Source organism: Geotrypetes seraphini, chromosome 5, assembly GCF_902459505.1.
Source record: "Geotrypetes seraphini chromosome 5, aGeoSer1.1, whole genome shotgun sequence".
Lineage (NCBI taxonomy): Eukaryota > Metazoa > Chordata > Amphibia > Gymnophiona > Dermophiidae > Geotrypetes > Geotrypetes seraphini.
Window position 1 is genome coordinate 53241703 of NC_047088.1, and position 18933 is coordinate 53260635.

Genomic DNA, 18933 nt, shown 5'->3' on the forward strand with positions numbered 1-18933 from the left:
TCTTTTTCAATTGAAAGAAAACTCCAGAGTGAGAGGGCACGGGATGAAGTTAAGAGGTGATAGGCTCAGGAGTAATCTAAGAAAATACTTTTATACAGAAATGGTGGTAGATGTGTGTAATAATCTCCCGGTTGAGATGCTGGAGACAAAGATTGTGTCTGAATTCAATAAAGTGTGGGACAGGCACATGGGATCTATTAGGGAGAGGAGAAGATTGTGGATGCTGTGGATGGGCAGACTGGATGGGCCATTTGACTTTTATCTGCTATAATGTTTGTATGCAGATTTATATAAACCCTTTCTCATGCTAAACCAAAGCATGATTTTTACCTCCAGCTATCCTAGCTGTGGGACACCTTTGAGTAGAAAGTTGAACAGCAATCCAAAAGTGTAGTATACTATTTTGCATGTGCTCTGGGCAACACATTTTGGCTGGGACAGCGAGTTATAAATCAGCTAATACATACAATAAAAATTAGAAAATAGTTTGTAATATGGAGCAGCATTTAGCATAGTCCAAGCTGAAATCAGATTAGTTTCATCTGAAACCCTAGCCATGTCTGACTATTTTCTGACTATGTGAATGTAGTACATATTCTCCAATAAAAAAAAAGAAAGTTACCTTTCGGCGTTTTTGCTGTAAATTCTGGATCAAAGCAAAATGTATCTTCTGGCTTTCCAGAAGCAGGTTTAAATGGAGGCTGAATTTCCGTTCTGAATAGCTTCTGCAAATCATTACAAAATACATCTATTTTTTAATTTTGCTGGTTACATTTACAAGCACCTCTAAGAACCTGCCTGAGTCAACTTACAATAAAAAATAAAATCATACAAAAAAACATAGTACAAAAACATTCCATTACTCTCATAATTAACCAATGAAATACGGTCCAGTTAAATTTAAAGTACACTAAATTAATTCCATCTCATACAAAATCCATGGAAAACAGAAAGACCTCAATTTTACATACAAAGTATTTGTGCTTCTCTATTCAGGAATTATATGCATGAAAATTATTGTCTTAGCTGAGATACAAACTGAAGAGGTTACATATCAAATAGAGATAACCTGATATTAATCAAGAGGCTGATGTAATAAACTATAATAGCCAAAGCACAGGAGATTACTTTCAGTTTAGTGCTGATTTTTGTACATTGGATTATTTTTTCTCTAGCAATGGTTTTAGCGTGCATCTATTAATTGGGAAGTAATGCATTTCACTAATCATTATAATTAACATATAAAATGCATGCTAATGAGCTGCATACAAAATTGCTTCTCATGTAGTAAAGTCAATAAAGTTTGTGCTATATTTTTCCCTTGTATCACTGCATGGTGCAACTGCCCCTTAAGTACTGTATACTGTTTTAGTCACATCATCTCAAAAAAAGATATAACAGAATTAGAAAAGTTACAGAGAAGGGTGCCAAAAATGATAGAAAGAATGGAACAACTTCTCAGTGAGGAAAAACTAAAGAGGCTAAGGCTCTTCATTTTAAAGAAAAGAGAGCTGAGGGGAGATACAGTAGAGGTCTATAAAATACCAAGTGAAGTAGAATGGGTAGATGTGAATCACATGTTTATTCTCTCCAAAATTACAAGGACTAGTGGGCCAGGCAGTGAAGCTACTAAGAAGTAAATTTAAAACAAATCAGAGAAAACATTTCTTCACTGAACATGTAATTAAACTAAGGAATTTATTGCCAGAGAATGTGGTAAAAAGTTAGATTTTAAAAAAAGGTTTGGACAAGTTCATAAATCAGGGTCCTCAGATCCAGTCCTTGAGGTTAACAACCCAACCTGGTTTATAGGATTTCCTCACTGATGCAAATCAATCTCATACATATTCATTGTAGAAATCCTGAAAGCCAGGCTGGGTTGTGAACTTTGAGGACTGGATTTGAAGACCCCTGCCATAAGTCATTATTAAGATGGATTTGGAAAAGTCTGGTGCTTAATCCTGGGATAAGTAGCATAAAATATGTTTCACTTTTTGGGGATCTTGCCAGACACTTGTGACCTAGATTGGTCTTCTAACTGAATTCTGTGCAAATCCAACAAAACCAGTCAACATCCCTCAATCACTTCAATCAAATCTCATTGGCAAAACTCGAATCAAATTTGGAATCAATTCACCCCACCACCTCAGCTCATGACCCATGACCACACTCCCTTCTATACTCAGTGAAAGGTCCTTTCCTCAAATCAATCCTTCCCTTAATCAATGCCTCATTGTGTAAAGGGGAAGTTGCACCACCTTGGAAAGCTGCAGTGATCAAACCATTGCTGAAGAAACCCTCCCTAGATCTAGACACATCAAGCAACTATAGGCCAGTTTCCAATCTTCCCTTCACATCAAAGCTCATAGAAAAACAGTGCTCCACCAAATAACTACATTCATCAAGAGTCAGAATGCCCTCTCCACTTACCAATCTGGATTCAGGAGCTTTCACAGCACCAAAACAGTACTGCTAGATTTAATAGATGACTGCTGGAGCTACATGGACAAAGGTCAGGATGTACTTCTCATCCAACTAGACTTGAGTGCAGCCTTTGACACATTTGACTATGAGATACTACTATCCAGATTATCTGCCTAGTCGATGGCCCGGTGGCCACAGGAGACAGCCCAAAAGCATTAATATTCCAATAGCATACCTAAATTATGGAATCAACTCCCTCCTGCCATTGATAACCTACTACCCTTCCGGAAAGCAGTAAAGATGCTTCTTTTCATGGACAGGATCAATTCTGGTCTCAAACTAACAGAACCTTGCTTCAAAGTACCTTACCTCAGAATACCTGTGCCTGCTAACCAGTTCTTCTACCGTTCACTGCAGACTAGAGAGTTGCGCGGGGACAGAAATCCCACCCGTCCCCGCCAAAGTCCCACCCGTCCCCGTGAGGAATCCCACCCGTCCCCACCCGTCCCCCTCCATCCCCACCCGTCCCTATAAACTACAGAAATAGTTATTTCATTTAATTATGCTACTGAATTAAAGGCTCTGGTAGAAACCCATTTACAAATAAGCAAAAATACTTTATTAATTTGGAAATATTAATTGGGAAGAATACATACTTTGTAAACGGGTTTCTACCAGAGCCTCTAATGTTTATAAATTTTTATCAACACAACTAATATACTACTTTATCCTAAAGCAAAAAGAAATAGAATTTTTTTTCCTACCTTTGTTGCCTGGTTTCTGCTTTCCTCATGTTCTCATTCAATTCCTTCCATCCACTGTCTCTCTTCTCTCTGCGTCTTCCATTTGCTCTGTTACTGTGCCTCCCTTTCTCCCTCCTTCCAAATTGGTCTGGCACCCATCTTCTTCCCTCCGCTCCCCCAATAGTCTGGCATCTCTGTCTTCTTCCCTGCCAGCGTCTTCTCCCCCATTTCCTTTCAGTGTCCTTCTCCCCCCCATCTTCCCCATGTCCTGTAAGCATCCTTCTCCCCCCTCTGTCTTCCCCATGTGCTTTCAGTGTCCTTCTCCCCCCTCTGTCTTCCCCATGTCCTTTAAGCGTCCTTCTCCCCCCCTTTCTTCCCCATGTCCTTTCAGCATCCTTCTCCACCTCTTTGTCTTCCCCATGTGCTTTCAGTGTCCTTCTCCACCCCTTTGTCTTCCCCAGTGCTTTCAGCGTCCTTCTCCCCCTTCAGTTTTACCTTAAGTGCCTTTTCCTCTCCACTCCACCTTTCCTCCATTTCTCCCTCCCTGCCCCTTACCTTTGTGACGCTTACCCGCCCAACTGACAACAGAACAGGCCCGGTCCAACAAACCTCCCTGCCCTGTAGCCGCGAATCTAAATTACCTTCTTACAGCAGCTGGAGTATTGAAGCTGCTGTAAGAAAGTAATTTAAATTTGCAGCTACAGGGCAGGGAGGTTTGATGGACCGGGCCTGTTGTCGGTCGGTCGGGGGACCTGGCTGGCTGTGCTGCACCCGGGGCGGACCGTCCCCCCGCCTTGTACCACTGCCTTTTCCCTGCCTCCCCTGCCGCAGCACACAGCCGAACGGAAGTCTTCACGATGTCAGCGCTGACGTCGGAGGGAGGGAGGGCTTTGCTTAAGCCCTCCCTCCGACGTCAGCGCTGACATCAGGAAGACTTCCGTTCAACTGTGTGCTGCGGCAGGGCAGGTAGGGAGATGAGCCTCGCGGCTGAATACATCCAGCCCCGCAGGAATCCCGCGACCCTCGGAGGCGTCCCCACGGGATCCCCGTGACACTAGAGGGCGTCCCCATGGGGTCCCCGCGACCCTAGAGGGCATCCCCACGGGATCCCCATGACCCGAAGGGGGAACCCACGGGATTCCCGTCATCCCCGTTCCTGTGCAGCTCTCTACTGAAGACATGTTAATACCCATTCGTGACTCTATGGTTTCATTTCCTTAGATTCTGCAAAGCATGTGTTCTTAGTCACATTCTCTATAAGTTGTAATTTTTTGATTCTATAGCTTTGTGGCTTGATCCTGTAGCGTACGTATCTCTGTTACTGAAAACTCTGTGCATGTATCTTTGTAACCCGTTCTGGGCTCCTGGGGAGGATGGGCTATAAAAATGAATGAAAAAATAAATTGGCCACAATTGTAAACAGGATACTGAACTTGATGGACTTTCAATCTGTCCCAGTATGGCAATACTTATGTTCTTTTTTTTTTTTTTGGCACTAGTAGCACACTATTAGTTTATTACATCAGAACCAATAAATAGAAGTTAACAAACTTGTTTTAAATCTAATAGATTCCTAATGTAGTCTTATTGAATCAATGAATTGTGTGCTACTAGAAAGCTAAACTCCATTAGGACTGAAGTTGTATATTATTGTACAAACTCACATTCCAGTCAATAGTTGCAAAAAATGGATGCCTCTTGATTTCTTCAACACCATCTGGACCTGCACCTTTGAAGAAGAATATTTAGGTACATGTAAATGCAACAGTAACCTAATATCTAAGTCTTCATTGATTAAAAAAAAAAAAAAAAATCTGTTACAAATAATTTTCATTTCTGCATTATATAGGCACAAATATGTTATAAAGTGCTGACAATCTACAAACTGCTGCAATTTGACAGGCAAATATGACAGTATGAACATTTATAGAGCATTATTATATCCATTCTGTGATATGAGATGATGCTTTCAGATGCCTAAGTAGTATCAAACATATTTACTGTATATAAGGACTAACATGCTCGTAATAATAAAAACATAGACGTCCAAAAGCATCCAAAATCGGCACTTTGACATCCTAATCACCAGGACGTCTAAGTGCCGATAATTAAAACCGTCTTTCTGTACATCTAGCTAGGTGTTCCAGCCTCTGTATGTTCAGAACACAAGATAGGTGTGGTGAAGACGTGCTATGGGCACGCTTTGGGTGGTCTGAAGGGTGGATTAGACATGGACATCTTGTAGTGATAATCCTGGATACTAGACCTGCTTTAGAAAGGTTTAAGTGCCACAAAGGTGCCTAAACTGACTAGATGACCATTGCATGCATCAAGGCAAGACACTCCACACTTCCCAAGTGCTCACTGACCCCCCCTCATACCCACAAAGATCAGAATATAAATGTACATACCTGTCTCCAGAACATCAGCATCTGGTATAGGAAAGCCTAGTAGAGCTGAACAGGTGTCTTAAGTAGCCTGGTGGGTGGGCTAGTGAACCATAGAAAGGAACAGGAAGTCCCATAAGCCACTCTAACCACTACATTTATGGTAGAAAATGTGAGACCACCAAAATCCTCCCAAACCCTATTCTACTGCCATATAGGTCCCAACTGCAGCCATAAGAGCTATTAGGGTTGCAGACAGGTGGGTATAGTGAGTTGGGGGGGCTCACCATAACCTATAAGGGAGTTCTGATAAGATGTTTATCTAGCAAACTTTATGTGAAGTTCACAGCAGTGCCCTCTAAGGTGCCCCACTGCTCTATTGCCATGTCTGGGTAGCCAGTCCATCACAGGACTGGCCAGTCTCATGTCCAAATGGTCTTGTTTTGGGCATTTGGGACTTGGATGAAATTTTGGTCAAAAATGTGGTATAAAGATAGACATCTTGGAGGTCTAGGCATTCCAATGGCCTGGACGTCCAAATAGAGGTTTTTTTAAAAAAATATTTCTACACTATGGCCGTTTGCCTTTCTTTTTTTTTCAAATTCTTTATTCATTTTTCATCTTGCATCAAGTACACAATATTACATCATTTGAAACTTTTACACATTACTTGAAAATCATTCAATTATGATTTTACATACATAAATTTATTCCCTCCCCACCCACTCTTCCCACAAGTAATTGAATTCAAAATATCATATAAATATTGTATTCTCATCTATTAATAAGACCAATAATATAACTTTCTACCCTCCCCCCTCCCCCTACATATAAATGTACTTTCAGTGGAAAATGATGTCTTTCAAAAATAGACATCTTCTTACTGCTGATTTTGGACATCTAGCTCCATACGTCCAAATCGGACTTAGGCGCATGTTTTGAAAATGCCCCTCTAAGTGTAATGAAGGAAATAAAACTTGACATTAATGTTATTAAGCAAACAAGCATAAATGTCACTTACTATTAACATGGCTACATGACTATCATTACAGTGTTCGACCAGGGCAAATTTAAGCATACTTTTCACGACTTTTAACTACTTTTAATTTTAACTAGGATAGAACAGTTGTCAATCTGAAATGAGGGTTTTCTGCAAATGATATAGAGGATAAAGATGAAACCCCACATAGGCAAACACAGTGGACAAAAAGTGAAGTTACAATAAAGACAGATGATTCAGTGGAAAAATAAGAAGTTTTTAATCCTCATCTCTTTGGCTATATATCGGCAAAACATTGCCTGCATCATAAGTCAAAGGATTCTAATGATGTATCACTTTGCAACATCTGGTGATTGACAAATACCTAAACAGCCAAATTAGACAGTTATACAGATTTAGTGCAAGACTCTTACCACATCATTGACTTATTTTCGAGAAGTGTTTTTAATGTTGATCCTTGAACTGCTGACTATTTGCCTATGGGGCTCATAAAAAAAGAAGTCTAAAAAGTGGCCTGATCGTCCAAGTACTCATAACCATAGCTGGTTTTAGACGTATCTAAAACCAGCTTAGGCCTTTTTCTGCCTCTAAACGCATAGAGCGAAAAGAGGCGTTTTAGATGAGGGAAAAGGACGGGAGGTGGGCCGATGAGCCATCTCTCCTGTAGCGATCCACTCCCCCCCACCCGACAACAATCCGAGCAGGAGGGAGCCCAAGCCCTCCTGCCCCAGAGACCCCCCCCCTCCCACCCGCCAGATGATCCGGTCAGGAGGGAGATCAAGCCCTCCTGCCCCAGCGACTACACCACCCTGCCGATCCAATCTGGGCAGAAGGGAGCCCAAGCCCTCCTGCCCAGCGACCACCCCACCCTGCCGTTCCGATCTGGGCAGGAGGGAGCCCAACCCCTCCTGCCCAGGCGACCCCCCTACCCCCCCACCCTCACTGATACGGGCAAGAGGGATCCCAGGCCCTCCTGCCTTTGGCGCACCCCCCTCCCACGATCACCCCCCTGAACCCCCGATCGCTCCCCACCACCCGCCGACCCCGTGACCCCCCCGCCAACCCCTCGACACCCCCCCATACCTGCAAAAAAGCCTTTAAATTTAGTTCCAAATGAATCTGACCCCTCCCACTCGACAAAAAATGTAAAAGCAACAGTACAACCTATTTGTATAACAGTTTCAGATGTTACGGGCAGGTTTATAAGGGTTTCCCATTCAGTGTAAGAAGGGTTATGGTGAGATGTGTATCATGGACCCATTATGTGAAGTTCACTTCAATGCCCCTGAAGTGCCCCACTGCTCTGCTGGGATGTCTGTGTGGCTAGTTTACTAAAAATGTTGACTCATTCTACATCCCAAATGGCTTGTTTTGTGCTTTTTTGCTTTTGACATTTTGTTTTCTAAAATGATTTAAAAAGATAGATGGACATCTGAAAAACTGTCCTTTTAAAAAAAACCAACAAAACAGACATTTTGCAGTTCTGAAAATGGGCATGTTTAGTACTAGATTTTTGTGTCATCTGTAAAACGTCCAAACACAGATTTGGATGTCTTATCAAAAGTGACCCTATATATCCACATGCTCACCTTTATCCACATATTTATTCACACGTTCAAATAAATGAAGCAAATTAGTGAGGCAAAACTTTCCTTGACTGAATCCATGCTGACTTTGTCCCATTAAACCATGTTTGTCTTTGTGTTCCATAACTATATACTTTATAATAGTTTATGCTATTTTGTCCGGCATTGAAGTCAGGCTTTCTGGTCTGTAATTTCTTACATTATCCCTGGAACCTTCTTAAAAATCGGCATTACACTGGACACCCTCCAATCTTTAGGTACTATTGATGATCTTAACGATAGGTTACAGATCACTAAGAAATCATCAATTTCATGTTTTAATTCTTTCAGTACCATAGGGTGCATACCTTTTGGTCCAGATAATTTACTATTCCTTAATTTGTCATTTTGGCTCAGTACATCTTCCAAGGTCACCGATATTTCTTTTAGTTCCTCCATATCATCACCTTTGAAAACCATTTCTGGTACAGGTAGATCTCTTAGCATCTTCTTCCATAATGACCAAAGCAAAGAATTCAGTCTCACCACTATGGCCTAGTCATCCCTCAGTGCCTCTTTTGCTCCTTGATGATCTAATGGTCCTATAGATACCTAAAAAAGTCATTACTATGAGTTTTTGCCTCTGTGGCAAGTTTCTCTTTATATTCTCTTTAAGCCTTCTTTATCACAGTGCTTTGCATCTAACTTGCCAGCACTTTATGCTGCTTTTCATTTCCTTCATTTGGATCATTTTTTTCATTCTTTGAAGGATGTTCTTTTGGCTCTAATAGCCTCTTTCACATTACCTTTCAACCATATTGACTGTCGTTTGTTCTTCTTTCCACCTTTATTAATACATTGCATATATCTGGTCTGGACTTCCAAGATGGTATTCTTAGAGTGTCCATGTCTGATTTAAAGTCTGAACCTTTATGGCCAATCCTTTTAGCTTCTTTTTAATCATTTTCCTCATTTTATCACAGTCACCCTACCACACAGAAGACAAAAGAGTTCTAATAGTACCTAGTCAACCCAACCATACAAATCCTCTTGGCCAAAAATATAAATTTCCTAACAAACATACTAAAAGCTATAGTACTTGGAATCCATTTGCAACTCAGCAACATTACCATCCCTAACACGACATATGAATCCTTTTTAGTGATCATTATGACTTTAGCATTTCAATATAGATAACTTTTGTAGAAGGTTGTCTTTTAGTCTTTGATACACAAGGCAAGAAGATTTTTAACTTTAACTAAAAGCTCTCCCCCTCTGACTTCCAGGTACCACTGAAATTCTAAGTACCCTGCTAAGGAAGTAAAATTAGATGTTCCAGTGCAACAAAAAAATGACTGGCTGCCTTAAGAAAGATAGAAGAACTAGAAAAGGTTAAAAAAAAAGCGACCAAGATGATAAAAGGGATGAACACCTCTCATATGAGGAAAGACTAAAAAGGTTAGGGCTCTTCAGCTTGGAAAAGAGACAGCTGAGTGGTGTAGAATGGGTACAAGTGGATCAATTTTTTTACTCCATCAATATTTACAAAGATTAGGGGACACTCAATTAAGTTACAGGGAAATATTTTTAAAATCAATAGGAGGAAATATTTTTTCACTCGGAGAATAGTTAAGCTCTGGAAAAGAGACAGCTGAGTGGTGTAGAATGGGTACAAGTGGATCAATTTTATACTCCCATCAAAATTTACAAAGACTAGGGGACACTCGATTAAGTTACAGGGAAATACTTTTAAAACCAATAGGAGGAAATATTTTTTTAACTCTGAGAATAGTTAAGCTCTGGAACACGTTGCTAGAGGTTGGGGTAAGAGCAGATAGCATAGCTAGTTTTAAGAAAGGTTTGGATAATTTCCTGGAGGAAAAGTCCATAGTCTGTTATTGAAATAGACATGGGGGAAGCAGCTGCTTGCTCTGGATCGGTAGCATGGAATGTTGATACTCTTTGGGTTTTTGCTAGGTACTAGCCACCATGAGGACAGGCTACTGGGCTAGGTGGACCATTGGTCTGACCAAGTAAGGCTATTCTTATATTCCTAAGCATAGCTGAAAAAGCCTAACTTTGGCTCACAGCTAGTTCACCTCCCCCTTCTCCCCTGAGCTGTTACCAATAAAACAAGGCTACCCTACACACACAAAGCCCTAATCCCTGCACAGGACAAAAACTGCCTGTACCTTCAACATGAAAAAGACTGGCAGAGGAGGAGGTGAACTTACCCCTGAGAGAGAGAGTGTGCATGTGTGTATGGGGGAGGGGGCAAGGGGAAAGAGGAGAGAGAGAGTTGTGGCTATACTCTTGAGGAAGAGGATATATCCTCTTCAGCCTCAATATATACCCTCTTCTGCCTCAATTAAGAGTGGGGCCCTAGCCTAAACCCTGGAATCTATCCCTTGACTAGATGTTGACTGCAAGGCTAAGAGCCATAGCCTGGGGCAACTAGCCCTGAAGAAAGCAAAAACAAAGAAATACCCTGCTGCACCTGTCCACTTGCACCATCTGTTGGAGGCAAAGAAGTACTGGAATGTTCCTGGATGCACCTCTACTTATATAGATGTCATCAGGCTTGCCAAGTTTTCTACCCCCATCTGCTGTTAAAAGGGACAGGGGACATAACGCAGAGAGGTCTGGACTGGTTTAGCAAGATGATGAAGAAAGAATAATATGAAACTTAAATCCACAAGGAAACATTTCTGCCAAGCAGATTTTGTTTAGAACAGAATTTCAGCACAAAACCTGTACGTCCCCAGGTTTAGGAAAGGGTGCAAAAAGAATCGAACAAAAAACCCGGTGTGGATAACAAATGCAGTGAAGAAGGTGATAGGTGACAAGAAAATATTGTTCAGAAAATGGAAAAAGGACCAAACTGAGGACAACCAGAAGGAACACAATAAACACCAAAAGGAATGTCACTGAGTGGTTCGGAAAGCAAAAAGAGAATATGAAGAGAGGCTGGCTGGGGAAGCGAGAAACTTCAAACCATTCTTCAGGTACATGAAGGGGAAGCAACCGGCGAGGGAGGAAGTGGGACTGTTGGATGATGGAGACAGAAAGGGAGTGGTAAAGGAGGAAAAAGAGGAAGCTGACAGGTTAAACAAGTTCTTCTCGTCGGTCTTCACGAGCGAGGACAAATCCAATGTTCAAGAACCCGAGGAAATCATAAGTGGGGATCAAGATGAAAAGCTTGAGCAAATAGAGGTAAGCCAAGAGGATGTCCTCCGACAGATAGATAGATTGAAGAGCGACAAATCACCGGGCCTGGACGGAATCCACCCAAGGATACTAAAAGAACTGAGAAACGAAATAGCGGAAACACTCCAGCAAATTTGTAACCTATCCTTAAAAACTGGGGAGATCCTGGAGGACTGGAAAATAGCAAATGTCACGCCTATCTTTAAGAAGGGATCGAGGGGTGACCCGGGAAACTACAGGCCGGTGAGCTTGACTTTGGTTCCGGGTAAGATGATGGAAGCACTGGTTAAGGACAGCATCTGCGAGCACATAGAAAAAAATTAACAGCTGAGGGCAAGCCAACACAGCTTCTGCAAGGGAAGGTCATGCCTCACGAACTTACTGCACTTCTTTGAAGGGATAAACAGCCAGATGGACAAAGGGGAATCCATAGACATCATTTACCTTGACTTCCAAAAAGCCTTTGACAAGGTACCCCACAAAAGGCTGCTTAAGAAGCTGTGGAACCACGGGGTGAAAGGGGATGTCTACCGATGGATTAAACACTGGCTGGCAGGCAGGAAACAGAGGGTTGGAGTAAAGGGCCAATACTCAGACTGGCAATGGGTCACGAGCGGAGTTCCGCAAGGGTCAGTGCTGGGAACGCTCCTGTTTAATATATTTATAGACGACCTGGAGACGGGGACAAAATGTGAGGTTATTAAATTTGCAGATGACACCAAATTCTGCAGCAGGATTAGAACCACGGAAGACTGTGAAGACCTGCAAAGGGACCTAACGAGACTGGAAGAGTGGGCAAAAAAAGTGGAAAATGAGCTTTAATATAGAGAAATGCAAGGTCATGCATGTAGGGAAAAAGAACCCGATGTTCAGCTATAAAATGGGGGGATCATTGCTAGAGGTAAGTAACCTTGAAAGAGACCTGGGTGTGTTGGTGGATACAACAATGAAAGCATCGGCACAATGTGCAACAGCCTCAAAGAAAGCAAACAGAATGTTGGGTATCATCAAAAAGAGTATCACGACCAGGACGAAGGAAGTCATCATGCCGCTGTATCGTGCAATGGTGAGCCCGCATCTGGAGTACTGCATCCAGTACTGGTCGCCATACCTCAAAAAGGACATGGCGATACTTGAGGGAGTCCAGAGAAGAGCAGCTAAATTGGTAAGAGGTATGGAAAACTTTTCATACTCTGACAGGTTGGAAAAGATGGGGCTATTCTCCCTGGAAAAGCAGAGACTTAGAGGAGACATGATAGAAACCTTCAAAATCCTGAAAGACATAGAGAAGGTAGACAGGGACAGATTCTTCAGACTATTGGGAACCACAAGTACAAGGGGGCACTCGGAGAAATTGAAAGGGGACAGGTTTAGAACAAATGCTAGGAAGTTCTTCTTTACTCAGAGGGTGGTGGACACATGGAACACGCTCCCGGAGATTGTGATAGGGCAGAGCACGTTACGGGGGTTCAAGGAAGTTTTAGATAAATTCCTGAAGGATAAGGAGATTGAGGGGTACAGATAGAAGTAGAGATAGGTTATAGGAAAAGTCAGGGACCACCTAACAGGTCATGAACCTGATGGGCCGCCGCGGGTGCGGACTGCTGGGCACGATGGACCTCTGGTCTGACCCAGCGGAGGCAACTTCTTATGTTCTTAGATAAAGACATTAAGACATACCAGGGAAAGCATTGATAAATTTATGCATAGTCAAATTTTTGACTGGATCAAGTGACCAAAGTTTAAAAGTATTTTAAGGCAACATTGTTTACTTTCCTCCATAATATATATTTAATTTTTCTCCTGAGATGATTGACTATGTAAACCAGGTTCTCTTTCTAGGTGGGAAAATCTTTGTACCTTTCAGTGCTATCTGAAGGGCACTGGAAGTCCTAGGCAAACCTTCTGTAGAGTACCCCGCCCATCCCCCAGGATTGGCTTAAGGCCAGAATCTCCCCTTCCCCTTTCTACCTCCATTCTTAAGGAGGTGGAAATTTTCTACTAGTTTCTTATCTCCCCACCTTCTTCTCTCTCTGCTTCTGAACTATTGCCACCCCAACCCCATCTTCCTGTGCCAATCTGATCTTAAAAAAAGGGCTAGCACTGTGTGAACCCTGTAAATACAGGTCTGTGCTTAAGTGCTACTGGGTTCTATCCCCTTTGACAGGAAGCTAGCCGCTGAAAGAGGCGAGACAAGGTAGCATGTGAGCCCGGGCCTATGTTACAGGGCCCATACATCATTAGAAGTTCTTTTCAGGGCCAGCACAGAGAAGGGAAGGGGTAGGCACTGCTGCATCCTCCTCCTCAAATTCTATTGTCCTAAATAAATGTTTTTTTCACCTAGTGGCATGGGCCAATGTACCCTTAGGTCTCACTCTTGCAGTGGTATTGTTCTTTCCTTTCTCCTAGAGGTTGATAAAGCACTTCTGCAACACATTCACTGAATTGGAATCTTAAACCACAGTAGTCTCTCTCTAATTGTCATAGCTTGAGCAAATTCATACTATGAAATCAGAAAAAATAAGCATTTACTTACCTGTAATAGAATGCACTCTAAGACTGGAAGGAAATATCAGTCCTCATGTTATATATGCATGAAGACTGATATCCTGCTTGACCTCTGAGAAATAATATGCTCACAAGGCTGAAATTCCCACTAAGTACCTACAGTGATGGACTGCAGTTGGTAAAAGTGTGTTCTAAGTTTGTGCAATTTACTTGTTCAACTTGTAAAGCTGTTTTAATACATGATTTGAATGGGGGAAAAAAAAAGCTCACCTAATCTGTTTGAAGGATTTCTTTTAAATAACATCCGTAAGAGACTCTGAGCTTCAGGGCTAAGGAACTGTGGCATGCCTAATTTGGATCTGTGAAAAAGGGAGGAAAGAATATTTCAACATATATGCACCTCAAGTAAAACTTAATTTCTTTTGGCTTCAACTCGTATTGGTAGCATTTCTAAAACATCTTATTTATAGTTTAAGATACTTAAGATATTTATAGCTTAAGATTTATAGCTTAAGATAGCTTAAGATATAACAATATTTGTTTTGTCATTTGAATTTTAGAATATCATATTTTTTATTGGACTATAACATGTAATCAATATACAGTGCTAGGGCAGCTGTAGTCCAGCTCCATAGGCAGCTCCAGAGGGCAGTGTGTGCAGGTCCACACTACCCTGGGTTCTGATTTCTGAGGAAGTGTTTGACCAGTAAAGTGAGCATGGGCCAATTGGGCCATGTTGATAATTCCAAAGGAGGAAACTTAGGCTATTCATACTGAGCATCACCCGGTCAAGAAAAATCGCTCCCACCATGGTATTGTTTACTATGATGTTGGAGCATTTTGTATTTGGGTCCATATGGAGCATGTTTCACAGTGCTCCTCAAATGATAGGAAGTCTCATCAATTAAAAATATTTTTGTAAATATGAAAAGCCACTCAAGTTCACACAATAGGTGCGATCCCCCCACCCCAAAACTTCAAACAAATACTTAAAAACCCAACAAACAAGGGGGAAAAAACCCCTCAGGAATTTGCACTTTAAAGGAGTTGCTCAACATGTATTTTCCAAATTAAAAATACTTAAGATATCTACAGAACTTTTTTATTATTTTAGTCCTGCAAATTTTTGTATAGTGGTTCAAACTTTGTGTATTCACTAATTATTTTAACTTCTTGTTTTTTAGGGCTTTCAAAATGCTCTTTAACTGCACTTTAGGTAGTTCAGAATGCAACTGCCTGACAAATTTTTGGATGTTCATGTTATATTAACATTTTTTTTTTTTTTATTATTTATTCATTTTAAAACTTTCATCAAGTGTACAAATAATCATAATAAACACAATTACTCTGAGCACTTGAACAACTTATCATTATAATCTATAAATAGAAATGTAACCCTCTCCCCACCCTCCCTCAAATCCTCTATTCATAAGATCATATACTTGAAACCCTCCCCCCACCCAATACCAAATGGTGCATAATCAATAGAAAAATGGCATTTAATCATGACAAAAAGATGTTAATGGCTCCCATATTTTAATAAAATTTTTATAATTTCCATTTTGTACCGCTTTTTAACATTTCCTTTTTTGATGCAACTACATTGGCTGCCTATACTCTGGTGGATTTGTTTTAAAATATTGGTTTTAAATTGTAATGCCCTTCTTGACAAAACTCCCATCTTGCCTTATATGCTCACCTATGCTCTGAGATCCAATAATCAGTACCTCTTAGAGGTTCCTATTTTCACGCATCCTACATTTGCATGAATATAGAAATTCACTGTTCACTGCTGCTAGACTTATATGTAAGTAGATCTTTTCTCTCATATCAAAAACATTTAGAAACATTTTTATTTCAACAGGCTCATCTTTGAAGCTATGAGTATGATTATGTATCTGTTTAGTGTTGTTCTGTTTTCATTATGTATGTGATTTTGTAAAGGGATGGGAGGAAAGGAAAACTGAAAGTTGTTTCATAATATGATTATTACTGAGGGCTCCTTTTACTAAGCTGCGATAGTGTTTTTAGCGCATGCATAATTTTAGCGCACGCTAAACCCACGCTACACAGCTAGAACTAATGCCAGCTCAATGCTGGTGTTAGCATCCAGTGTGCGCAGCAATTCTGCATGCACTAAGCACGCGCTAAAACCGCTACAGCAGCTTAGTAAAAGGAGCCCTGAATATATTATGATTTTGCTGTATTATATTGGTTTTTAATGTTTTAATGGAAAATATTTCAAAGCTTTTGGGGCATTGTAGCAGTATATCAAATGTCAATAAAAGGTAGAGATAAAGAAATTTATATAAAAAAATAAGGTATTCAAGGGTTGAATAAGCTTTTTTTGTCAAACTTGGACCATGTTGGGAGCCAAATACAGTGGCTCAATCTATGAAAGGTAATATACTCCACCATCAGACATCTATGGTTTTTCTACATTTATTCACCATTTATGAACAATTGGAGCTGGAACTGGCTTTGTTTATAGGACATCAATGGTGCAATGATTAAATTATGGGATGACAAGCCTTTGATTCACATGAACGCCGGATCAGTCTTTCAATGAATATGAGCACAATTATTAGAATTTTTTAAAAGAATGCTTTTCAAATATTGTTGAAATTACCTAACCTGGTGGGGAGGGGCTGGGGGAGAGGATTTTTTTTTCTTTGTTAAAATGATTTTATGCATTCTATATTTGACTTTTCATAATGCTGATTAACTGGTTAATTTAAAGGATAAAACAAGATACTTACTTTAGTATCATATTCATAGTTTCATTCCTATCTTTACCTTGGAAAGGTAACGTACCAGTAAGCATTTCAAACTGAAAAATAAAACCATTAGCATATTAGCTATATTATAAAACCTATAATAATAATAATGTACACTGAGATGTTTAACTTACTGTTCTCTAAATTATTCACGTACAAAGATGATGGGTGCTATCCAACTGGTAACGGTTAAGGTTTATTGACTTACATTCTACCCTTTCCAAGGAGGAACACGTGGAGGGGCATAATCGAAAGGGACATCTAAGCCCGTTTACGTCCATCTCGCAAGTCGTCCAAAGTTAAGAAGAGCCTAAGACACATTTTCAAAAGATACGTCCAACTTTTTTTTACTTTCAAAAATCGTCTAATTATATGTCCTGCCAATCTGATCATCCAAGCCACTAAATCGTCCATCTTTATACCACATTTCAGTCCAAGTCCAAAACGCCTAGAACAAACCCTGTTGGACGTGGGAGGGGTCTGCAAAGTGATGGACTGCACACCCAGACATGCCACCTAAATAGTGGGGTACCTTACAGGGCACTGCTGTGAACTTCACAAAAAGGGTGCCATGGCTTCTCCTCACTACAGCTCTCTTATAGGTGATGATGAGCCCCCCAAACCACCTCCAGAATCCCCTAAACCCACTTATCTACCTCCCCAATAGCCCTTATGGCTGCAAGAGCCACTTATAAGCCAGTAAAAAGGGGTTTTGGGGGTGTATAGGGCAGTGCACATGTTTAAGTATCAATGCAGAGATTACATGGGCTTATGGGCATGGGTCCTCCTCTCTGTGGATCCCTAACCCACCCTCAAGACGACTTAAGCTGCCTCTGGGCTGGACGACTAGGCTTTCCTATGCCAGGCGACCAGGTAATAATGGACTGGAGGCTGAAATTTAAAGTTGTGAGATCACTGGGGTAGTGTGTGGGGGTCTGTGTTATGTGTTTGCAGTGCTTATCTGGTGACTTTAGGTAGGGTTTTGTGACTTAGTCTAAGTCACAACGTCCAAGTTTCGTTGATACTGGGCTGTATAGCTTTCGGTTATACATGATGTACGACTAAGTCTAAGCTAGCCCATGTCCCACCCAACTCCCGCCCTCGACACGCCTCCCGAAACGCCCCGTTTAGCTTTGGACGTTGAGCGGCACTATGAAGGCCTAGGTCATTTAGAAATACGTCCAAAACCTGTTTTTTATTTTCAACGCTTGGACGTTTTTGAGAAATGTTCGTCCAAGTGCCGACTTAGGCCAGTTTTTGGACGTTTTTCTCTTTCGATTATGAGCCCCATAATGTATATAAAGCATAATTTAACACATATTCATAAACAAAATCCAATAAAAATATATTAAAACTTCAAAAAGCCATAACAGCTACTAAACTCAAGCAGCATATTTTACACAAATGTCCCTCAGTAACTGTGCTGTGTATAATACAAAAATTAGCTTTAGTTGAATCCACAAGAACTCCATAGGTCAATCTAAACAAATGTATGTTCAATTGTTTCTTACAAGGTGCAGAGGCAGTTTGCACTCTAATGTCCAGTGGTAGCTAGTTCCACTCTCTTAGTCATGCAATAAAGAATGTACATCTGGTAGTCTCTGAAAAACAGAAAACTCACAAAAAGGGAACCATAAGAAAACACTATCTGACCACAGAGATCTAGCAGGTGTACAGAGGTGTAGCAGGTACAACCCATCTGCCAAATGATTCACTAAGGTTATGATGTAGCACCTGATGGAGCAAATAATATCTTAAATTGGTTCTTGAGGAAAGCAGAACACTATAGTAAGCTTCACAAATGATATGGAATCTTAATAGGACAACCAGAAAGTGAAATTTATTGTGAAATGTCTGGATTCAAATTATAGCTAACCAGCAAGACCTCAGTTTTGGAGATATTTAAGACAAGTTTGTTCTTCCTGATACAGTCAGAGATGGTCAAATATATAAAAGATATAGGGGTCCTTTTATCAAGGCGCGGAATATCGTACCGTACGTTAAACTGCCTGACGCGCTAGTTGCTAACGCCTCCATTGAAGAGGCATTAGTATTTTGGCTTGCCGCGGAATGAAATGTCCGACGCGCTAACCTCCGTAGCGCACCTTGATAAAAGGAGCCCATAGAAACAGGGACAGCTGATGAGAGAAATAATTGAATGTCATCTGCAGCAATGGACTCCTAATAATTTTAGCAAATGACACAGCAGAATTAAATACAAATTTTAAAGGAACCCTATGGTACTCCAGATGCTAACAGTCTAGAGAAAGATAACTTACCACCAACATGGACCTCTTGCTTTCACCCATACAAAAATGACTC

General features: G+C 40.9%; 1 protein-coding gene across 7 annotated transcripts in view; it reads right to left on the bottom strand.

Annotated features, from left to right (window-relative positions):
• RPS6KA6 (ribosomal protein S6 kinase A6) overlaps positions 1–18933 on the bottom strand; it is a 247171-nt gene that overhangs the window by 80573 nt on the left and 147665 nt on the right. For 4 of the 7 annotated variants that reach the window (XM_033946593.1, XM_033946589.1, XM_033946587.1 and 1 more), the window contains exons 10-13: positions 16594–16664; positions 14105–14193; positions 4832–4896; positions 623–725 (exon numbers count right to left, since the gene is read on the bottom strand). In XM_033946593.1, the coding sequence (XP_033802484.1) occupies positions 623–725; positions 4832–4896; positions 14105–14193; positions 16594–16664 (328 nt within the window). The remainder of the gene's footprint in view (positions 1–622; positions 726–4831; positions 4897–14104; positions 14194–16593; positions 16665–18933) is intronic. The other 3 variants (XM_033946591.1, XM_033946590.1, XM_033946594.1) reach the window with 2 other exon arrangements.